This window comes from Drosophila serrata, unplaced genomic scaffold, assembly GCF_035046125.1.
Source record: "Drosophila serrata isolate PLE 108 unplaced genomic scaffold, ASM3504612v1 contig_245, whole genome shotgun sequence".
NCBI lineage: Eukaryota > Metazoa > Arthropoda > Insecta > Diptera > Drosophilidae > Drosophila > Drosophila serrata.
In genome coordinates this window covers 1,338,247-1,358,934 of record NW_028257143.1, presented here as the reverse complement: position 1 = coordinate 1,358,934, position 20,688 = coordinate 1,338,247, and the positions used below count along the sequence as shown (strand labels likewise).

The 20,688-nt window shown below is 42.9% G+C and overlaps 5 protein-coding genes across 8 annotated transcripts; 2 read left to right on the top strand and 3 right to left on the bottom strand.

The window, feature by feature from the left end:
• Window positions 1-385: 385 nt before the first annotated feature.
• Window positions 386-1,751, bottom strand: ND-B17 (NADH dehydrogenase (ubiquinone) B17 subunit). Of its 2 annotated transcripts, XM_020954769.2 has the most exons (4): window positions 1,614-1,751; window positions 1,282-1,560; window positions 1,068-1,169; window positions 386-632 (listed from the first exon to the last, which is right to left on the bottom strand). In XM_020954769.2, exons 2-4 carry the CDS (start codon window positions 1,534-1,536, stop codon window positions 492-494), a joined length of 498 nt encoding a protein of 165 aa, XP_020810428.1. In that variant the 5' UTR covers window positions 1,537-1,560; window positions 1,614-1,751; the 3' UTR covers window positions 386-491. The 2 variants fall into 2 exon arrangements, with proteins under 2 accessions (XP_020810428.1, XP_086688176.1); XM_086832050.1 differs by having other exon boundaries at window positions 1,282-1,635.
• A 173-nt stretch (window positions 1,752-1,924) lies between these two features.
• Mtr4 (exosome RNA helicase Mtr4) lies at window positions 1,925-5,504 on the top strand. The gene is made up of 2 exons (XM_020954543.2): window positions 1,925-3,136; window positions 3,195-5,504. Exons 1-2 carry the CDS (start codon window positions 2,029-2,031, stop codon window positions 5,264-5,266), a joined length of 3,180 nt encoding a protein of 1,059 aa, XP_020810202.2. The 5' UTR covers window positions 1,925-2,028; the 3' UTR covers window positions 5,267-5,504.
• A 419-nt stretch (window positions 5,505-5,923) lies between these two features.
• On the bottom strand, window positions 5,924-13,829 carry Gli (carboxyl ester lipase-like protein Gli). 2 transcript variants are annotated; one of them, XM_020954868.2, is made up of 8 exons: window positions 13,671-13,829; window positions 10,502-10,677; window positions 10,309-10,441; window positions 9,495-9,923; window positions 8,198-9,417; window positions 7,825-8,136; window positions 7,021-7,723; window positions 5,924-6,927 (listed from the first exon to the last, which is right to left on the bottom strand). In XM_020954868.2, the coding sequence occupies exons 2-7, from the start codon at window positions 10,669-10,671 to the stop codon at window positions 7,108-7,110; spliced, it is 2,880 nt and encodes a 959-aa protein (XP_020810527.1). In that variant the 5' UTR covers window positions 10,672-10,677; window positions 13,671-13,829; the 3' UTR covers window positions 5,924-6,927; window positions 7,021-7,107. The 2 variants fall into 2 exon arrangements, with proteins under 2 accessions (XP_020810527.1, XP_086688174.1); XM_086832048.1 differs by having other exon boundaries at window positions 10,502-10,673; window positions 13,671-13,818.
• A 1,823-nt stretch (window positions 13,830-15,652) lies between these two features.
• Window positions 15,653-18,348, top strand: LOC110185591 (leucine carboxyl methyltransferase 1). Of its 2 annotated transcripts, none has more exons than XM_020954526.2 (4): window positions 15,653-16,799; window positions 17,031-17,456; window positions 17,538-17,842; window positions 17,930-18,348. In XM_020954526.2, exons 1-4 carry the CDS (start codon window positions 16,539-16,541, stop codon window positions 17,964-17,966), a joined length of 1,029 nt encoding a protein of 342 aa, XP_020810185.1. In that variant the 5' UTR covers window positions 15,653-16,538; the 3' UTR covers window positions 17,967-18,348. The 2 variants fall into 2 exon arrangements, with proteins under 2 accessions (XP_020810185.1, XP_086688173.1); XM_086832047.1 differs by having other exon boundaries at window positions 17,538-17,854.
• wek (weckle) lies at window positions 18,335-20,558 on the bottom strand. The gene is made up of 4 exons (XM_020954525.2): window positions 20,295-20,558; window positions 19,470-20,234; window positions 19,068-19,414; window positions 18,335-18,648 (listed from the first exon to the last, which is right to left on the bottom strand). Exons 1-4 carry the CDS (start codon window positions 20,412-20,414, stop codon window positions 18,609-18,611), a joined length of 1,272 nt encoding a protein of 423 aa, XP_020810184.1. The 5' UTR covers window positions 20,415-20,558; the 3' UTR covers window positions 18,335-18,608.
• Between the last annotated feature and the right edge of the window lie 130 nt (window positions 20,559-20,688).

Below are 20,688 nucleotides of genomic sequence, written 5' to 3'. Positions count from 1 at the left end.
CACTTTAGAAATGTAAACACACATTAAGTTGCGTTATAATCTAATAAAAGATTTTTTTTAATCCGATTTAAATTTGTCTATATATTATTTTTTTGTATGTTACTTACACCACACTTTTATTAGAAATTAACATTTTGTGAGAGCTTGATCAGCACCATTGGTGCCTGGTTAAGCTCGAAAATGCAAATAAAAGAAAGTGACCGATAATTAACAATTCAACCGAATTGAGCACACTCGGAAAGTGCTGGGGAAGCTTTTCGGCAAAGTAAAAGCCAACAAAAAAGAATATCCGCCAAACGCAGCAGAAAAACCTCTTTCACAGCAACGCCGCGGTAATGACAAATCTCCAATCCACACACTCCATCACTTCTCATTCGTCTTCATCTGTGTTTTCGTTTCCATATTTATTGCGATTTTTGTTTTGATATCATTAATTTACGTGTTTCAAACTTAAGAAAAATCACTAAGCCAGCAGTAGAACGATTTGCAGCCTATACGGGCGACTGCTTGAAACCACGGGCCGCGTAATCGGAGGGCGCCGAGCGATCGGATACCTTGGGATATCCCTCATCTCCGGGAACGCACGCCTTGCGGGAGGAAATCACGCGCCAACCGCCCTTGCGGGTCCAATCCTAAGAGGGGAATATATTATCGGTTATTTCTATTATTAAAATAATGTTAAAAATGCAGGGGTATAATAATATAAAACTAGATAGTTTGTTAACCATCGGAAAATTACTTAGATCTCATTATTCTTAGTTGAGTTTAAAGTTACTTTAAGAATTATGGGTGTTTAAGATTATATCCTATTGGTTAGTTGTTCAGACTTCTATAATATTTAAATAAGCTTCGGGTAAGTATTGCCAATCTATCAAAACCTAGCCTTAACTGAAGACTAGACAATCCATTTACACATAAGAACTACATTTCCATGATTAACAATGTACAGTAAAGTTTTATCTGTCGTTGTGAGCAGAGACAGGACAGAGAAACATAATAAAAATATCTTTGAGATCTTAAAACCTCCCGAACTACCTTCCTAGTCAAAATAAGCGCCATTTACTCACATTCTGATTGTACTTGAAGTAGTAGGCGGTGGCGTAGATTCCGGTGAGAGCCAGGAGCGCCTTTCCGGTCCAGAAGCGCACCGTGTACGCACGCTGGAAGCCCTGAAATGCAGCAAGCAACAGTTACTCCTCTGTACCTAAGATCCGCCTCAGATCGAACAATTCAGCCCGTTTTTGTCTTGATTACATAAGCGGGCTCAGCGCGTAAACTTACCAGGACTGGCGTTAATATGTTGCAGACCTTGTCCAGCGGTGCGCGGTAGAAACGCTTAATGGGGTTGTTCAGCTCCAGCTCCAGGGCGGGCACCTTGCGCGGTCCGTGGTGCAGCTCCTGGTCCTTCAGCCACTTCTTGCGCCAGGCGCGCTCCTCGGGCGACATACCGATCAGGCGCTCCCGCTCGCGCACCATACGGCCCGCAATGGCCATCGGCTTCACGCCGCCCGTATCTGAGGCACCACCAGCCACCATTTTTAGCTTATTGTTTCTGGGACTCTGCGGAAATTGTTGTTAAAAACGGCAACAAATTGTATAATTTTACCAGGCACCGTGCAATGGAAAAACCAGAACAGCTGTTCGGTAGTGTGGCCGTTGTTTAGTTCGGAAGAAATGCCTACTTTTTAGCTATTTTAGTTGTAATTGAGATTTAAGCAGTGGAAATACAAATAAATGTATTTGAAACAGTCTTCTTTTTATTTTTAATTAATTATTTTTTTTAAAGCTTTAGTTTTACTAAATTTAAATATTATTTAAAAATATATTGCTCTGACTGCCCCACCCTTTTAAAATATTAAGTTAGAAATAGCTAGAACCCGCATTAAACCAGTGAAATTGGCAGCACTAACCATAATCGATAATTTCTACAAACGTATAACGTGCGTTATCGGCAATCGGTGGTTCACATGTTTTGCGGCGTGCGTTGAAATAGTTTATTAAAAATAAAGAATACGCGCAAAGAAAGGCATGGACATTGACGAGCTTTTTGACTGCTTCAACGAGGTGGCACCGGAGAGCCTTAAAGATCCTCCACCGGCGTTCACCAAGGAGCTGAAGCAACCGGCGGAGACTGGCGGCACCCAAGACGTGAAGAAGGCGAGCAAACGCCAAGTGAAGGAAAAACATGAGGCGAGTGATGCGAAGGCAGACGATAAAGAGGAGACCGAGGAGGAGCCCACGAAGCGGCTGAAGCAGGAAGGCAAAGTCAGCAGCGAGGAAATGGAGGAGGAGTCGAAGGCGGAGGCGGACGATGGCGTTAAGGATGAAGAAGAGGAGGATTTGGCTAACCTGGAGGCCTTAAGCACGCGCATTGTGACCCACGTGATAGATTCACCCGAATCGTGTACACACGAGGTGGCCGTCCATCCCGACCAGGAGTTCATACCCCTGGAGCCGTTTAACGGTGTGCCGGCCAAGGAATACGCCTTTGTGCTCGATCCCTTCCAGCGCGAGGCAATCAAGTGCATCGACAACAGCCACAGCGTCCTGGTCTCCGCCCACACATCGGCGGGCAAGACCGTTGTGGCCGAGTATGCCATCGCCAAGTCGCTGGCCGCCAAGCAGCGCGTTATCTACACCACGCCCATCAAGGCTCTGTCCAACCAGAAGTTCCGCGAGTTTACCGACGAGTTTAAGGACGTCGGTCTGGTCACGGGCGACGTAACCATCAATCCGTCAGCCTCATGCCTGATCATGACCACTGAGATTCTGCGGAACATGCTTTATCGGGGCAGCGAGATCATGCGCGAAGTGGGTTGGGTGATCTTCGATGAAATTCACTACATGCGCGACAAGGAGCGTGGCGTCGTATGGGAGGAGACCCTCATCCTGCTGCCGGACAATGTGCGCTATGTGTTCCTTTCGGCCACCATTCCGAATGCCCGCCAGTTCGCCGAGTGGGTTTGCCACCTGCACAAGCAGCCGTGTCATGTCGTCTATACCGATTACCGGCCAACACCGCTCCAGCACTACATGTTCCCAGCCGGTGGCGATGGCATCCATCTCATTGTCGACGAGAAGGGACATTTCAAGGAGGACAACTTCACCACAGCAATGGCGGTGCTTTCTACTGCGGGTGAGTAGGAAAATTCTAATTAATCAGATTGCCATGTCTTAAATCCCTCCTCCAATAGGTGAGGCTGCCAAGGGCGATCAGAAGGGACGCAAGGGCGGCATGAAAGGCGCGAATGCGGATCAGACGAACATTTTCAAGATCGTCAAGATGATCATGGAGCGCAACTTTGCTCCGGTCATTATTTTCTCATTCAGCAAAAAGGAGTGCGAGGTCTATGCGATGCAGATGGCCAAGCTGGACTTCAATTCGGCGGATGAGAGGAAGCTGGTGGACGAGGTTTTCAATAACGCCATGGACGTGCTCAGCGAGGAGGATCGTCATCTTCCGCAGGTGGAGAATGTGCTACCCTTGCTTCGTCGAGGTGTTGGCATCCATCATGGCGGCTTGCTGCCCATTCTCAAGGAGACCATTGAGATCCTCTTCGGTGAGGGTCTGATCAAGGCCCTCTTTGCCACCGAAACCTTTGCCATGGGCCTCAACATGCCGGCCAGAACGGTGCTGTTCACAGCTCCCCGAAAGTTCGATGGCAAGGACTTCCGTTGGATCAGTTCCGGCGAGTACATCCAGATGGCGGGTCGTGCCGGTCGTCGCGGCTTGGATGACAAGGGAATTGTGATCCTGATGATTGACGAGAAGGTATCTCCGGCCGTTGGTCGAGAAATTGTGCAGGGCAAGGCTGATCCCATTAACTCTGCCTTTCACCTTACATACAACATGGTGTTGAACCTGCTGCGCGTGGAGGAGATCAATCCGGAATATATGCTGGAGCGGAGTTTCTACCAGTTTCAGAATCAGGCCGCCCTCCCCGGACTGCATGAGAAAGTGAAGAAGAAGACTCAAGAGCTGAACAAGATGAATATTAAGGACGAGCACAATATTGCCTCCTATCACCACATTCGCTCCGAGCTGGATCTCCGCGGCAAGCAGTTCCGACAGTGGATCACAAAGCCAAATTACTTGCTGCCCTTCCTGCAGCCCGGTCGGCTGGTAAAGGTGGCTGTAGGCACACAGGAATACGATTGGGGCATCATTCTGAATTTTAAAAAGCAGGACCAAAAACGAAAAAACCCCCTGAAGGATGAACCAAGCGTTACCATCGACGTGCTGCTGCATGTGAGCGAAGCGGCCGCCAAATCCGGTGACACGGAGCCGTGCCGGCCCAACGAACGTGGCTGCATGGAAGTGGTTCCGGTGTCCAATACACTCATCACTCAGATCAGTTCGATCCGCGTGTACTTCCCCAACGATCTGCGCAGTGCAGACAATCGGAGAGCCGTGCTTAAGACCATCCAGGAGGCCAAAAAGCGGTTTCCCTTGGGGCCGCCAGTCCTTAATCCCATTGATGACATGAACATCAAGGAACGCGAGTTTCGGGACATTGTGGACGGCATCGCCCAATTCGAAAAGCGGCTGGAGGATCATCCACTGCACCAGTCGCCGGAGTTGGAGAAAATTCATCGTAGCTACCAGGACAAGGTTAAGCTGCAGACAGAACTGGCCGACCTGAAGGCCGAACTGAAGGCCGCCAGGAGCTTGTTGCAAATGGAGGAGCTGAAGCACCGGAAACGTGTACTTCGCCGGATGGGCTACTGCAAGCCGGGTGATGTCATCGAGTTCAAGGGCCGCGTAGCTTGCGAACTGAGCTCTGCGGACGAACTCCTGATGACAGAGATGATCTTCAACGGCGTGTTCAACGAACTCACTGCCCCTCAGGCGGTGGCCCTGCTCTCCTGCTTTGTCTGTGACGAGAAGTCCGCCGAGTCGCCCAAGAGCGCCACAGAGCTATCGGGACCACTGCGCTCCATGCAGGACCTGGCCCGACGCATTGCCAAGGTGTCCACCGAGTGTAAGCTTGATTTGGACGAGGACACATATGTGGACAAGTTCAAGCCTTTCCTGATGGACGTTGTGCTAGCTTGGTGCAAGGGTTCCAGCTTCATGACTGTCTGCAAGATGACCGACATCTTTGAGGGTTCCATCATTCGCTGCATGCGCCGACTAGAGGAGCTGCTGCGGCAGATGTGCCAGGCCTCCAAGACCATCGGCAATACGGACCTGGAAAATAAGTTTTCGGAGGGAATCCGTTTGCTCAAGCGCGACATAGTATTCGCAGCCTCGTTGTATCTGTAGGACCTTAGAGAAAGCTAGTTTATGTGCACCCAAGTTAATCTGTCGGAATTATTATGAAGGAAGAGACTGGCAAACCCTCTATATACATTTATAAGCAAAAAAGTTATGTTGGACGAACTTTAGTGTAAGAGGTGGCAGTCCCACTATGGATTGTTGAAAAACTGGAATTACTTTGTATATTTTATGTTTATATGACTACCGAAATACCAGAATAAATAAGAACCCCGTTTCAAATTAATTTGTGAGTGTTTTCTTTAAATGCATTAATGCCAGATAGCAAAAGTCTATCGGCTGTTTATTCAGAATTTTTCGCTTCCACTACTAAAGCTCATCAGCAAAAAACACTCATTATCAATTATATTTTATATTAATATATTAATTCATTATTTTAAGACAATTTATAAATAGAGAGGTATGTCAGTATTTAAAAAAGGTCAAAGTCTATTCAAATTCATATATCGTTCATAATAAATCGAAAAGATCGTAAAGTTTAAATTAAAAAAATTCAGAAATTTTGTTAATTTATCGAGATTTTCGTCTCATATCGATAAAAAATCGATGAATCCAAATTTTCTGAAATCCCTGGTACGAAATTAGGAAATAAAATAGACAACTAAAAGAAGACATTTAAAAGACATCACAAGACAGCTCCCCAAGTACATTTACATTATAATTTTTATTTCGGGACAAAACACATTAATCTTAACTGTAGAATACATATAAAACATATAAAATGTAAATACAATATGCTTTCGATCATGCAAAATTATGAGATATATACAAAAAACTAACTTTTACACGATGTGGATGAAAACATAAAGTTATTGGACGGTTCACACTGAATTTGTATGGTCATTATTGGCTTATATGCGACACATAAAACATATACAAAATTAAAATATATAATAAAATATAGATATACATATAAGAAAGGCACACGCGGATGGTGGCACCATTCGGTTACAACTAGGTTTTATCCATCAAAGACGTTTACAATAATGAAGGCACTTTAGGTATTGCTCTTGATGATGTGTGGGAGTGGCTAAATTCTAATGATAAACTATAAGTTATGGAGAGTTATGATAATTTAAATAAAGTATGTTTTAAATAATTTAAATATATTTTATTTAATTTTTGTCATTATTATTTTAGCTCAACGTTTTGTTCTCTTTATATGATGATTTGATTCGATACTACAGAGAGCAGGGAATTGCTTCTGATTAATATAAATATACAGAAATTATGATTTTGTATTATGTGTATCGTCTTAATATTATAATTTTAGTTACAGAATATTAGAATAAACTTCAATACAAACTTTGTCTAGCTAATCTCTTTGAAATGACCTTTTTTATATGAACAATTATTTGCCTTAAGCTTATCTAAACATTTCTAATTTACATATATTTATTAAAACTTATTTTATATGTACACTTAATGGTCAATTCTAAGGCTATGGAATGTCTGATATGGATTTGTATTCGTTGGGTTATCGAACTTAAAAAAACTTACAGTGAACTTAAGAAACTTAAGAAAATTGGTTTCTAAAACTTACAACTCAAAACTGAGATCTTAAAGATCTGTTTGAAAAAACGTCCTAAAACATAAACTTAGAATATAATTTATGCAAAAATTTTGTTAAATTGGATTCCCAGAAAGATCTGTAAAATAAATAAAATATTTAATTAAGTTTCTCATAAGAATATGGTTGCATTTAAACTTGGATTTTATTATTTAACAAACACTGAACCTACCTGCTTTTTTACTTCCTGGTTCCAGGCTGTGTGATTGGACGATTCGGCGTACTCTCTAAGCGCATCCCGCGCTTAGAGAGCGGTTACTTAGACGGATGTCTGCGGCACACCTTCCACCAGTTGGGTGCGTCTGGGCTGTGCCGCTGGCTGTGAGCTCAACGTGGCTGTCGTGGTGTGGGTGGTGCTCCGGGCGGAGGGCACGGGCGTTGTGCTTCGACTGCTGCCGGAGACACTGGCCGCTGCTGGGACCCGTTTCGCTGGCTCCGCCTGGAGCTGGGGCACCGGTGTGCTGGAGAGGGGCTGCAGCAGACGCTTCTCCTCCACAGATGCCGCTGCCTTGACCGCTGGTCCGTTGCCATTTCCATTTGGCTGGGATCGCGGCGTCGCTGCCCGCTCATTGGACTTAACCAGGCTGCCATTGGTCTCCTTCAGCGAGATCCCCGACTTGAGGGATGCCTGGCTGCTGGACTTTTGGGTCATGGCCAGTGAGCTTGGCGAGCGCAGCGAGGTGGTATCCGTGTGCGCCTTACTGGCTAGTGTCTTGGAGGATGGTGAGTCACGATACTCGTAGATGTTGTCCCTGGAGCGCAGGGCATGGTGGTTGGTCACCATGTGGGCATTGTCCACGCCCCGAGCTTCCGGCTCTGGCTCAATGCCCTCGCCGTTTATGAAGACGTCCTCGTCATAGAAGCGATCGGATTGTCTATGGAATTATAATTTATAAGGATTGATAAATTTATATAAATACACATATATTGTTTAGTTTTATCTTACTAAATACGTTTTTCTTATCCCTTCACTCACCTCTTGGCATTACGCCACATGATGCAACAGATGACCACCAGCACGATGAGGAAGAAGCAGGTTACCGACATGCTCCAGAAGGCAATCTGCAGAGGCTCCTTGGGTTCCCACCAATACTCTGTGGTGGGCGGATATGTGGGCACCAGGACCCCGATCACCGTGGGCAGATACTGAGTCCAGAAGGCACACTCCGTCTGCCGATAGTTGAGAAGGATGGAGGAGTTGAAAGTGGTGTTGATGTTTAGGTAACGAATTTCGCCCTGATAGGCCCGCTGGTAGTGCATGCCCAGGACCTGTTGGGGCGTCGGATTGCTGGAAAGAGGGTTTGACCAAGTAAGTAACTATCAGTTAAGGCCTTTTCTTAAGGGCTCACCCGTATCTGGCAAAGTTCGAGTAGGTCTGCATGAAGAAGTGGCTCATGTTGCGATCGTTATCCGTCCACATGTTGCGCTGCAGGTGCTCCTTCTTGGGGAAGAACTCGGTGTCCAGGAAGGGGGCACCGGTGAGGAAATATCGTTCGATGTCGTGTGGATATTTGCGCCATTGTGGCAGGTTTAGAGCTTCAACAGTGGTATTTAGGACGTACATGTACACTGGCACCTTCTGCTCGAGCATCAGTTTGACCATTTTGTCCACCGGTGCCCGGTAGTAAAGGTCGCTCAACATATTGATGTACTGGTCCCGGATGATGGTGTTATTATTGGGATCGGGCCAAAATGTGTACATGTACTTGATGGCCTCGTACACCCCATTGGGGTTCAGTGTGTAGTTGTATCGGAAGACGTGTTCGCGTATCTTCTGATCGAAGAAGCGTCCATCGAGTTCATAGTACGGACCAAGGGACTCGTTTTGGGCCACAAAGAAGGCTGCCTCTTGAGTGGTCACGCCCGTCATGTACTGGATGTTCCGGTTGAACTTGCCAGCCCGAATGAGGGTCTCAGGTGTTTGGGTGAGGAACCGCCAGTCCCGCTCCCTCCAGCCTTCATACCAGTCATCGCCGGGCAGCGTGAAGTTGTGATCCAGCACTGGACCCCAAGGAAAACTGCCCACCTGGGGATCAAACTCGGCATTTCCCAGCTCATAGAAGCTGCGGCCAGTGCGCAGGCAGTTCACCAGCTTCCATGACGATTCGATGGAGCAGCCTAGGACCTGGCCAAGTACTCGACTCGTGTTCATTGCCCTGTACTTGTCCTGGATCAGGGCCCAATCCGCTAGTGCTGATCCTGACTGGGCGATCACTCGCTTCACTATATTGCGTGTCCTTGGCGCCACCATCAGCAGACCGGCAGAGGCTCCACCAGCACCCGGGCCAAAGAGCGTAATCGAATCACGGTCGCCGTTAAAGAACTCGATGTTGTCGTGGACCCAACGCAGGGCCATTGCCTGATCCAGGATACCGTAGTTTCCGGGCGAGTTCTCATCCCCCGTGGAGAGGAATCCCAGGGCACCCAGGCGGTAATTCAGTGTGACCACCACAACATCGTAGAAGGAGGCCAAAACGTGGCCTTGGAACAGGTTAGAAGCTCCGCGGATGAACTCGCCGCCATGAATATACACCATCACTGGGTATTTTTGGGCCACGCCAGCTCCAGTCTTTAGAGGAAAAAAACGAGTATAAGAATAAGGATAATTGTAATTCTTTTAAAACCTTATTCTAAAATCCGCCTTACCTTGGGTGAATACACGTTCAAGTATAGGCAATCTTCGTCCATGTCCATCACTCCCTTGGTGGCTCCCGTATATCGCACGGGCTGGGGACAGGCGGGTCCAAAATCCACTGCCTGGAGCAATTGCCAACCACGATGAATGCGGGGTGGCTTGAACCGACCCTCGAAAGTGGGCGGCAGGGCATAGGGTATGCCCAGGAAGGCGGAACACTCGCCCATCACACGGTCCACCGTGGAGTGATAGGGACGGTAGAAGGACTTGGGATCAGGATTGTCATACATGTACACCTTGAAGCCCTGCACCTGACCATAGTTGGTGGTCACAAATACATCTCGTTCCAGGGTCAACGAGTCGCGACGCTGTTTGCCTTGGAGATCCTCTCGCCAACCGGCCAAAACTCCCGGGAACTGGGTCCGTGCATTGGGGTCGTTCTGCGGAGAAGGGGAATCATTAGCACCATTCCATGGATGAAAAAGTGGGGGACAGTGAGCCGATCAGCGAATGGGAAACATGTGTAATTGATTAAGTCGCCTTTGGCTCCACTCGCGATGGCATGGAAACTTAATTAAGATTATTGCTTTGATATTGGAGCGATCTGATGATCGGGGTGAACTCCCCATCTCTCAATGACTGGTCATTGTTCGTCCAAAGATTGCCCCGGTTAAGATCTTAACCATAGATGACCGATTTTCGTGTCAAAGAATTTAATTAATTAAGAGCAAGTTGGGGTTTAGGTGAACCGATCAATACAGTGATCACAAAAAAGCAAGCGATTTTAGATAAATAAAAGTATGATCATTAAGAAACTATTATTACCGGATCAAATCGAAAACGATCCTCGTTCGGCATACCCTGCGGATATTGTCCGGGTGGATTTCTTCCCGGATAGTTGGCACCGAAACCATTTGGCTGATAATGACCATATCGTCGATCGTTGAACGTGTAAGTTCTGAAAGGAAGTGACTTGGGTTATCAAAAATGATAAGACACGGTATTTACCTTGACTCACCTGTAGTCTGGATCGCCTGGATTGGGCCAATGATAGTCAACGCCGGGACGTGAATAAAATCTGGGGTCCCTAGTTTGAGCCTCAGCAAATTGGCCAAGACAGATGCAAATTAAAATGAGAAGGGCCACAAGCCAACTTAACTTGTCGCGATATTTTAATATGTGCATCATGGCTATCTAAAATATAAAATAATAACATTTATTTCAAGTTAATAAAATAGATCAGAATATAACATTTCTCAAAGTAAATTAAGCTATTCAACATAAAAAATTGATTAAAATTGCTGACTAAACAGTATTCCTTCTTGGTTCCAAATTTCTATGAATCATCAAAAGCGCTTAACAGTTTCAAAATTCCGTAAAGTAAAGTATCAGAAATGTTTAAGATCTTCGCCTTGGCTTCCCCAAGCAAACAAATCTTCAACTCCATAAATGTATAAACAAACAGAATAAAAACAGATCTCGGCTTTGGGTACGAGTAAGAGTGACCAAACTGGTTTTCCATGACGTTGTTTCGCTGAATTTTCTTGACTCTCCGGCATTAGAAAAAGCCGAGAGACCCACTCAAACCCGTTTGAATGTTGGCTCGAAAAAATGCGCTAAAAATAAGTTACAGCACAAAGTGCGACTTCAATTTGGTGGCAATGTGATCGGGAGTTACTCCAATGGGGAGCGATTACGTGTGTGCATTGTCTGGGGCGCTGGCATCGGCGTCAATGGGTTAATTGCAGCAAAGAAAGGTCATCGGTGTAAATTGGACCAAACGCGAAGGGGAAAACTAGGGTAGCAAGAAAGAAAAGGGATTGTTGAAGTTCCAACAAGTTCAAGTGTTTCTGGTTGATGTTGGAGGGAGCACTTTCTGATAACATTTTTCAAATGTTAACAAAGTTTTATCAATGTGTACAAGTACATTTATGTTTAATTATTTGTATTTTTATATATTTTGAATGTGTAGTAATATTTAGGTTGAAATTTGTTAAAAATTTAATTTTAGACCGTCCCATCTTAAAACCTCGGTTCGATAGTCACTGCTAGGCAAGCGAGAAAGAGTCTTTGTGGTTTGAAAACTCCCATAAGTCCAGTTCAAGTAGATGATAAGATTGGATTCAAATTGACAAAGTACATCTTCACACAAGTATCTAATTTTCTGTAATTTTAACTAAATTTAAAACAATTGCATTGCAATCAAATTTCGTACCTTTACAACCTATAGTCTCTAACATCTGTTATTTCATACGGATAGACAACTTGGCTATAAAGAGTTTACACAAATTACACAGAGAAAATAGAAACTCGTAAGTATACGTGTATTTCAATAATGTGTACAAATACACCAATGATAAACATATTATTAAATTGTAATTCAACTAGAAAAGAAACAAAGCTTTAAGCCGTAAATAAAACTGAATTAATTTAAATAATGCAAGGTATTTCCTTTAGCTCCAACTTTTTGGCACATGTAAAAATGCAACAAAAGAAAAAGTCAGAAGGAAGAAACACCTGGTAGTTTTAAAGACTGTTAAAATTTGAATTTCTTTATTGGCAGTTATTCAGTTATAATGCAGTATCGATGCAACTTTGATGTCGTTACCCCGGTTACAAAACATGTACATATACAATGATGATCATTAAAATATGACACCATAAAATATGAGTTGCTTACTTTCATCATTAAGTTTGTTTTTAATATATAGAAAAAGTAAAACAAATTTTTTAATTAAGTTACTGAAGCATAGATTAGCATTAAATAAAACGCTTGGGAAAAGTTCCAAGCTAATGAATTGCATTTATAGAGTCTAACACTTTTGTACGCTTTGAATTTTGAATCGTTTAAAATGTTAAATATTAAATTTTATAAATATTATTAAGAGTTCATGTCAATATTTAATTATGAATAATATTTATTAAGTATAATTTTCTTAAAAAAAAAATTACGACGACTCTATTATTTCGAAGAGTAAGTAAGGCAACGCCGAAAGTTAAATGTATCAGTAATTTAAAAATATTATTTATATCAAATTTTAATTTTAGTTAGTGAAAAAAAAACCGCTGATCATATGTAATGGATATTTGCATTGGATCTTCTTTGATGCTATCATCTTGACGGCGGCTGTTTGCTAACTGGCACAAGGACTCACACAGATACGAGACCCCTGTGTGAGTGCAGTGCATTAACCTGCTTGCGGACGCCTCAAGTTACTCCTCGATTGCTGCTGAACCCTCTAGAAAAGGGGTTCTTATTAATTTACGGAAGTGCAAACGCCTGCACAAAAAATGCGCCAAGTTTAGTTTCCAAACTCGAGACTGGCTGGGAACTTTCATATCAAATTTCGTGTCGAAATTTCGTTTGTTGTCGTTCTGTTTGTCGCTGAGTAGTGAGTGAGTGAATCATGGATTCGTAGTACCACTTTTTAGATTATTTTCTTTATTTTTTCGCAATCACCGAAGCAAACAAATAAAACGCAACGATAACGCTGAAAGTGAAGCGCAGGTATGAATGCTTCTGGTGTGCGTTTTGTATCTGTGTGTGTTGGCCCACTGCACAGGTGTTGCTGTTTTTGTTGCTGATGCTACACGGAAAGAAACAGGCACTTTGAGTGAAATAATTGGGGTTGTTTCATTTGATCATTTTATATATCCATTGTTGTGAATTTGTATTTAATGGCACTGATATTTTTATTCATATTACGTCTCTATAAACACATTTGTTTATTTGTTATTAACTTATTCCTTAAGAACGATCACTAAGTTGACAAGTTAACTCTTTAGTTTTCATTTATATTGTATTATATTTTTCTCTGTGTTTTAATCTCACTACTTTTTACAGTTATGCTCCAATTGATGACGTTGCCGTGGCAACTTGTTGCGGCTTCTAGCCTTCATTTCACTATCTAATCGCGATTTTCCAACCATTACCACTGCCACCATCTTCGTATCGCGATATTTCAATGTTTCACTCACAAAATAACTTTCTTAGCCAACGCCCCGAAAAGGTAGCAAGATATAGGAACGAAAAAAAAACATAAAGCCAGCGAGAAAAAACGTAACGCAGCTGAAATGACCGTTTTTGAGTCACAGGCCCAGGTAGGCCAGGTAGCGTAATAACGTCAAAAAGACGGCTCACGCACACACACACACACAAACACGCCCGCCGCTTTGTTAACACTCACACTCAGGTGCTGGCTGTTACCAACGCTCACACAGATACACCTGTATTGGTCGCAGTATGGAGCGCGCGCAGCTTGGAACGTTTTTTTTTACTTCCACGTGAATAAAAACGACCGACTCTCTCGAACGCTGCCGCTGAACTGAGGCCAGAAACCAAACTCGATTCGAACCGAGTCGAATAGAGCGAGCCAACAGATGCCGGCCTCTGAGCACGTTCACTCCTATCTACAATGAGTTACTAAAGTATTCGTTGAAAGAACAAATTTATATATTATATATACCGATATTTAACTTTAGGACGAAAGTTTTTTTTTAAGTACATGAATTGCTGGTTTTTCTAACTAACTCATTCGGACTACACAATGTCGTGTCATTCGTTTCTTATTCTTATTCTTATTCTTATTCTATTACATATTTATTTATAATTTTTGATTTTAAAATTTTATGTAAAACCTTTGATTTGTTAAATATCTTGGAATGACTCTTGGGATTGACACTACTCGACTCCACACCTCTTTTCGGATATATTTAACAATTCCATTAGCAATATCTCTTCCAGCTCTTCCTCGAAAAAAATTGTATAACAAATTTTATCTTTGAAACTATTAATTTATTAATTTCTTGAAACTTTAAAAAGGGCTCAATAAAATATCAAAAAAATTAAAATGTGTTTAAAGTTAAAGTTATTAGTTACTTAAAATTGGCATAACCTCTTTTACGGCAAATACTTTTACAACTCACTATACGTACAGTGGTTCTCAAAATTATAAAAGTGCACTTGCATTTATACTGGTTACTTTGTTGTTTTTCTTTCTTGTTTGATTTTTTTATCCGCCTTCAATTATATTGCTTGAGGTTGCACTTTCTTAGGTAGCTTTTCTTCGATTTACTTTTTTTTTTGATTATTAAGAAATCGCAAAATTTTCAAGTGAAAGCAATTTATACACATTTGATGACAGCATAAAGCGGAAATTTCTTGATTTTGTTAGTCAATTAAATTATAGTTACCTATGGTGTTATAATTATTATTATTTTTTTTTTACATTTTTTAAACATTTTGAGAGAATAATATTGCTTCATGAGCATTCTATGGGGATATTGAAATAATTGTATATATTTAAAAGCCTTTGACAAACGATTTGACCGACGACACATATATAAAATATAAAGAATGGTCATAATCTCAGCAATATTTTTAACACAACAAATACATTTTTACTTAACACATTATTTATATTTTATTTCATGTTAATTAGTTAATGGCTTAAAGATTGGGTTCATTAAAATGATTAATCGAGCTTCATTATTTACTTCCAAAAGTTTTTATCGTTTGTTGTTTTCGAAAAGAAATACGGTCATCCCTTTTCATTTTAACAAGTTTCTTTTGAATTTAAAAACAGGCAGGTATGTCTTTGCGAAACGATAAGAAAACACACCTTTTGTAAAAAAAACAAATAGGAACTCATTTCCAAAAGAAGAAAATAGTTTACTCGTTGCTCCATTAGTAAACAAACTTTAACGTATTTATTTCGTACTTTATTAACTATTTAATCAATTTAATCTATTTAAACTCAAGGTAAAGTCTTTATTGGGATTATTAATTCCATTACTATGTCAATACCGAAATTGATCGACCAATTAAACACTGGGTTCGCTCGATACAGTGAACGGACAAATATTGATTAATCATAATTTTCCAGTAAATAATATTTGGAAACATTAAAAAGAAAACAGTTTGAAAGCATAATTAAACACTTTAATTTCAAAATATCACAAGTTCATGCTCATAAAAGCAACTAACCTTTTTGACATAATTTCAAACATCTAAGCAGCTTCCGTTCTAACGAGTAATGGGTTTTTTTTGCATGACAAAACCTAAATGTGCTTTGCATAATTTCCAATAAATTTCTATTAGGAGTCTACGTATTTGTCGCTGGCAAGAAGAAGGGTCGTGATTCACCGAGCTCAAGCGCAATTGGAGATCAGTTCACATTTTGACCCCGACTTATTGAGCGGTCCGTTCGCAGTTGGGCGTAGCTGCTAATTTTAATTATGAGCGAAGTCAAACGACGGCGGCGATGCTTCCGATGTCAGAGATGCGGGAAGCAATTAAAGCACTTGGACGTGGACACGCTTTGCTTACAATGTTGACCCTTTCTTTATTAATGAAGTGCTTAAGTCAATTAGGCTAAAGGAAAACTGAAATTAACTATCGAGAAGGGGTGGATTTGGGCTTATGATCATAAGCCTTGTGGAAAATATCAATCATTGATTGGGTCTTGAGTTACTCTCAACCTTTAGCAGTTTAAAGTGGAACATCATTTGGGTAAGTTAAGATGTTTATTAATTAATAAATGTATTTAATGCCACTTAAATGCTTTTTATTTTTCACAATTACTGAATGCATATTATTCAATACCCCTAAGTTGATTTTAATTACACAACTAAATTTTAAAAAGCCCTAATCTACAAAAATCAATTAATATATTATTTAAGTATAGCGCATTTGTTTCAATAAGGAATCAAGATTAATATTATATATTTTTATTAGGGCATGACTTTAATGAAGGTAAGACTTTTATCTAAATTTTAATCTTAAGTAAGTAAAACTTCTGTTAACGTTCCTTAGTTTCTGCTTGCTTTTCAAATACTCATTTTAAATTATTGCGCCGCCAAACGTAAAGCATTGATCTATCGAAATCGAAAGCACTGACATCGATAAGCACGATACACATCGTAATCGACTCCTGCAGCTGTTTACTATTCGAGAAAAAACGAACCGAGGAAAACACAAATTTTGGGAGGACTCGCAGGACTCACTGCGGACCAAGTCTCGACCGTATATCTCATCGCACAGCTGCAGCCGAGCCATGGAGCCGCCATCGACGGGCGGAATTGCGTCAGGTGCCGGCAACCACTCGACACACAAGTTCCATCCCTGCGACGAGGCGGTAATAGCCACCAACGACGATGCCAGTGACTGCAAGCGCTGTGCCGTGCGGCTGGGCTACTGGAAGGACGACTACATCGGTTACTTTGTCCGCAACCAGGAACGGAAGGCGCCGGAGATAAATCGCGGCTACTTCGCCCGCGTCAAGGGCGTGGAGATGTGCGTCGAGAAGTTCCTGAAGGTCAGTGTGGGGAGGCTGGGGATGCAACGGTCACTGAGAGTGGAAAGGGGTGGAGCGGGCGCCCAGCTGTCTGGCACGTGCCTAGGTCAAGTGCCAAGGCGAGACCGCGACCACGAAAGCCACCGCGTCCTGTTGCACCGCACCCCAAGGCCACTGGCATGCGCATGTCCGTGCTGGCTTGGATGGCCTTGATGCTATATCCTAATCCAACTCCTTCTATGTGTGTTGCAGAAAACGTCTGGCAATTGCCAGATCATCAATTTGGGCTGCGGCTTCGACACGCTCTACTTCCGCCTGAGGGACACCGCCCACCAGGTGAAGAACTTCATCGAGCTGGACTTCCCCACGGTCACTGCCCGCAAATGCTACACAATCAAACGCAACAAGGCCCTGCTGGCCAAGATTCACGACGAGGACGGCGAGGTGCGCTTGAGCCCCACGGATCTGCACGGGCCCAGCTATCACCTGATGGGCGTCGACCTGCGCAACCTCGACGAGGTGGACAATAAGCTACAGCAGGCCGAAGTGGACTTCTCCCTGCCCACCATCTTCCTCGCCGAGTGCGTGCTCGTATATATTGAGGCGCAAAACTGTCGGAATCTGCTCAAGTGGATAGCCCAAAAGTTCCAGGCCGCCGTCTTTGTCAACTATGAGCAGGTACGTTATGTTCCTTGAATGTACAGGTGTTCCAGCAGAAAGCCATGCAATCCTGTCCATCTTTCTCGCATTTTTTCACAGGTGAACATGAACGATCGCTTCGGCGAGGTGATGCTCAACAACCTGCGCGGACGGGGCTGCAGCCTGGCCGGCGTGGAGTCCTGCCTGTCGCTGGACACGCAGCGAAACCGCTTCAAGGACAGTGGCTGGAGCGGTGCCCGGGCCTGGGACATGGTGCAGGTGTACGAAAGTATTTCGGCGGCCGAGCGACAGCGCATAGAGCGACTGGAGATGCTCGATGAGGGCGAGCTGCTGCTGCAGCTCTTCCAGCACTATTGCTTGGTAGTGGCCTGGCTGGGCGTGGCCTTCCAGGATATAGATATCACGTGCGTGCCAGTGTAAAAATTCGTGTCTGACTCGCGGGGAGCATAAGATTTTCCTTTATATTAAACACTATTCTTTTTTTCCCCTAGTGTGGAGGAGCTGATGTCCTCTTTGAACATTGATTAAGAGCGTTGGAGGAGCCAGTGGAATCCTGTCTGGAGGAAGGTTATGCCAAAAGTTTTTTGCTTCTCAACGTGTTAAACTTAACAAAAACTTAAAGAAAAGATTATGAAAACAATCGAAATGGAAACATATTTAAATTAACCTACACACAGACTCACTCATTCACACACATGTGCGTTGATTTACGTGTAAACTGTTTTTTAATTTTCCTTAAGCCTTATTCTCTTGTTAAATTATTTATACCCTAATTGCGTGGTTTTCTTCAAGTTCTTACATTTGCTCTTTTATAATCAATCGTACGTTCATTCCCCATTTTTGTGTGCATTGAAAAAATGTAAATGTATTTTGAAATTAATTAAAACAAAACGTAATTGGAAAACTTCAATACGATATATTTATTAATGCTTGAGAAGCCTGTTTTAAGCGGGTCTTGATTTACAGGAATTGTGGATGAGTACTTCACGTCAGTCTATTTAAATGCTTTTACCAAGGATAATGGTTCAATTACAGAAAAACAAAAACTTCTTGTTTAGTTTTTTTTGTTATATTCTAATTTATGTAGAAGTGTCACAGATAAACTCATGAGATATTTAAACTAAAATTTAAAAGTATATTTCAAGTGTACGTAGATATATGTATAATGTACTAAACTTCTTCGTTGTTGGATTTTGCCATCTCACGAGTTCTGAAAATACGATTAGAAAAAAATTGGATGAGATTTTAAGATAAAACAGGTTATAGATATAGGGAGAGAAACTCCGGTACATACTTAAATGTGATATATACAATTTCTAATTGGAAATAACTTATTATAAATAATTTAGTTTATTAGTTTTACTAATTGATGTATCTAATATTACACAAGATATAATTCTTGCAATGTTAAAACATTCGTTTTTATACACGATTTTGCGTCAAATATTGACATAGTCTCGATATATCGAACTTCCCCCACAGGGTTTCTCAATAGAGATAAGAAAAAATGGATTTTAACATCGATATTTTGGGGTCGACAGTTAAAAAACAAATCGATGCGTTCAGAATAGATTTTTTCCAGTTCTACTTCCCAATTTATTTAAATGTGTATAAAAAACTTCAACTTACATGGCCCGCAGTTCCTCCAGCGTTGGCACGGGTATACGCGATGATTCCTTGTCATCCTCCCTTTCTGCCTCCCTCGGATGCTTTTTCCACTTGTGCGACCGACAGTTGGTGTTGCTAGAGAATCCCTTGCCGCAGTACTTGCAGACATACGGTCGGAGACCCGTGTGGCTGAGCAGATGAACCTTCAGGGCTGTGGAATTCGTGCAGCCGGCGCCGCAAATTTCGCACTTGAACCGGCGCTCCTCTACATGCACGAACTTGTGTTTGTTGAGGTTGGCACGGGTCTGTAGCTTTTTACCGCAAATGGTGCATTTAAATCTAGGCTCTCCATGCGTCTCAAGGTGCACCTGGAAGCAGATTTAGTTTTTATTGAGGGAAAAACTTGTCTAGGGAGAAACCTACTCTTAGTCTGGCCTTGTTTTTGAAGCCAGCTTTGCAAACCGGACAGATGCAGGGCTTGGCATCCGTGTGCACCAGCTTGTGCTCCGCCAGCAAGGTAAGGGTCTTTAGTCCTTTGCCACAGCAGTCGCAAACGAATCGCTTGGGACCGCCGTGCATGTCGTGCTTGTGTGATCGCAAGGCCACGTTGGAGATGAAGGACTCGTTGCAATGCTCACAGGCAAACCTGTTGCTGATAAAAGGACCTCCTGTTGGTGAAGACCGCATTGATGCGTCTCCCAGATCTGGCAGAATGCACTGGGGTTTTAAGGTCACTGTGTCTCTTTTATTGACCACCTTTCGTCGCTGGTTTTTAACGCCTTTTGGTCGTCCTCGTTTCCGTTTCACAGGCAGCGGCGGCTTAGCGACTTCCTCATCGAAATCAACACTCTCCTCCCTCTTCTCTTCCATCTCTTGTTCGCTCCAGCTGAGATCTTCCTTCAAATCCTGGGTTGCAGGGGATATCCGTCCTCCGTCAGAGCTGAAGTCATCTTCGTACTCCCTTCGCCTAAACTCCTGCTCCTGATCGCGTCTGCTGGTAGTTGATGAAAGCCCATATTCTCTCCGTAGAGCTTCTACGTCCAAATTATCATGTGGCTCCGAGTGGCGGAGTAGTTCAAAGATGGCTTGTACCTTGTTGACGCTGTCTGAGAAGGTGACCAGCTGTCCAATCGCCGAGAAGCAGTCATCGCACAACATACTGCCCAGTTCCGGCTCCTCGTAGGTCATCTACGGCAAACAAGGATCAGGGATCAAGATCACCGGTTAAGTGGGAATTACGCGGCTTACCTCCACATCAAAACACTTGCTTATTATGGCCACTATGTCCGGATCCCGTACCTTAATGCCGGCATCGTCGCGAGCGCACAGCCGGCACCAGTAAAGCCATTCGTTCTTGGGAATGCCCATAGCTAAGTGCCAATACGACAAACTCGAGGTAAAGTTTAAGTTTCGACGAAATATTTATAATTTGAACGCTGCCCAAAGATGCTACAGCTGTTGAGAAGAGTGCCCCTGTTCCGGTAGTGTGACCAGAGTTTGTGCCGTTGTTATAAAGCCATAAAAGCGTTCCGCGGCTGCACCGTGGACTCATTAGCCATTTTTCATTGCAAAATTAGTGTGTTTTGGAAAATACGACGAAAGGAATAAAAGACATCAATTATTTAATCCTGACTCAACGCCA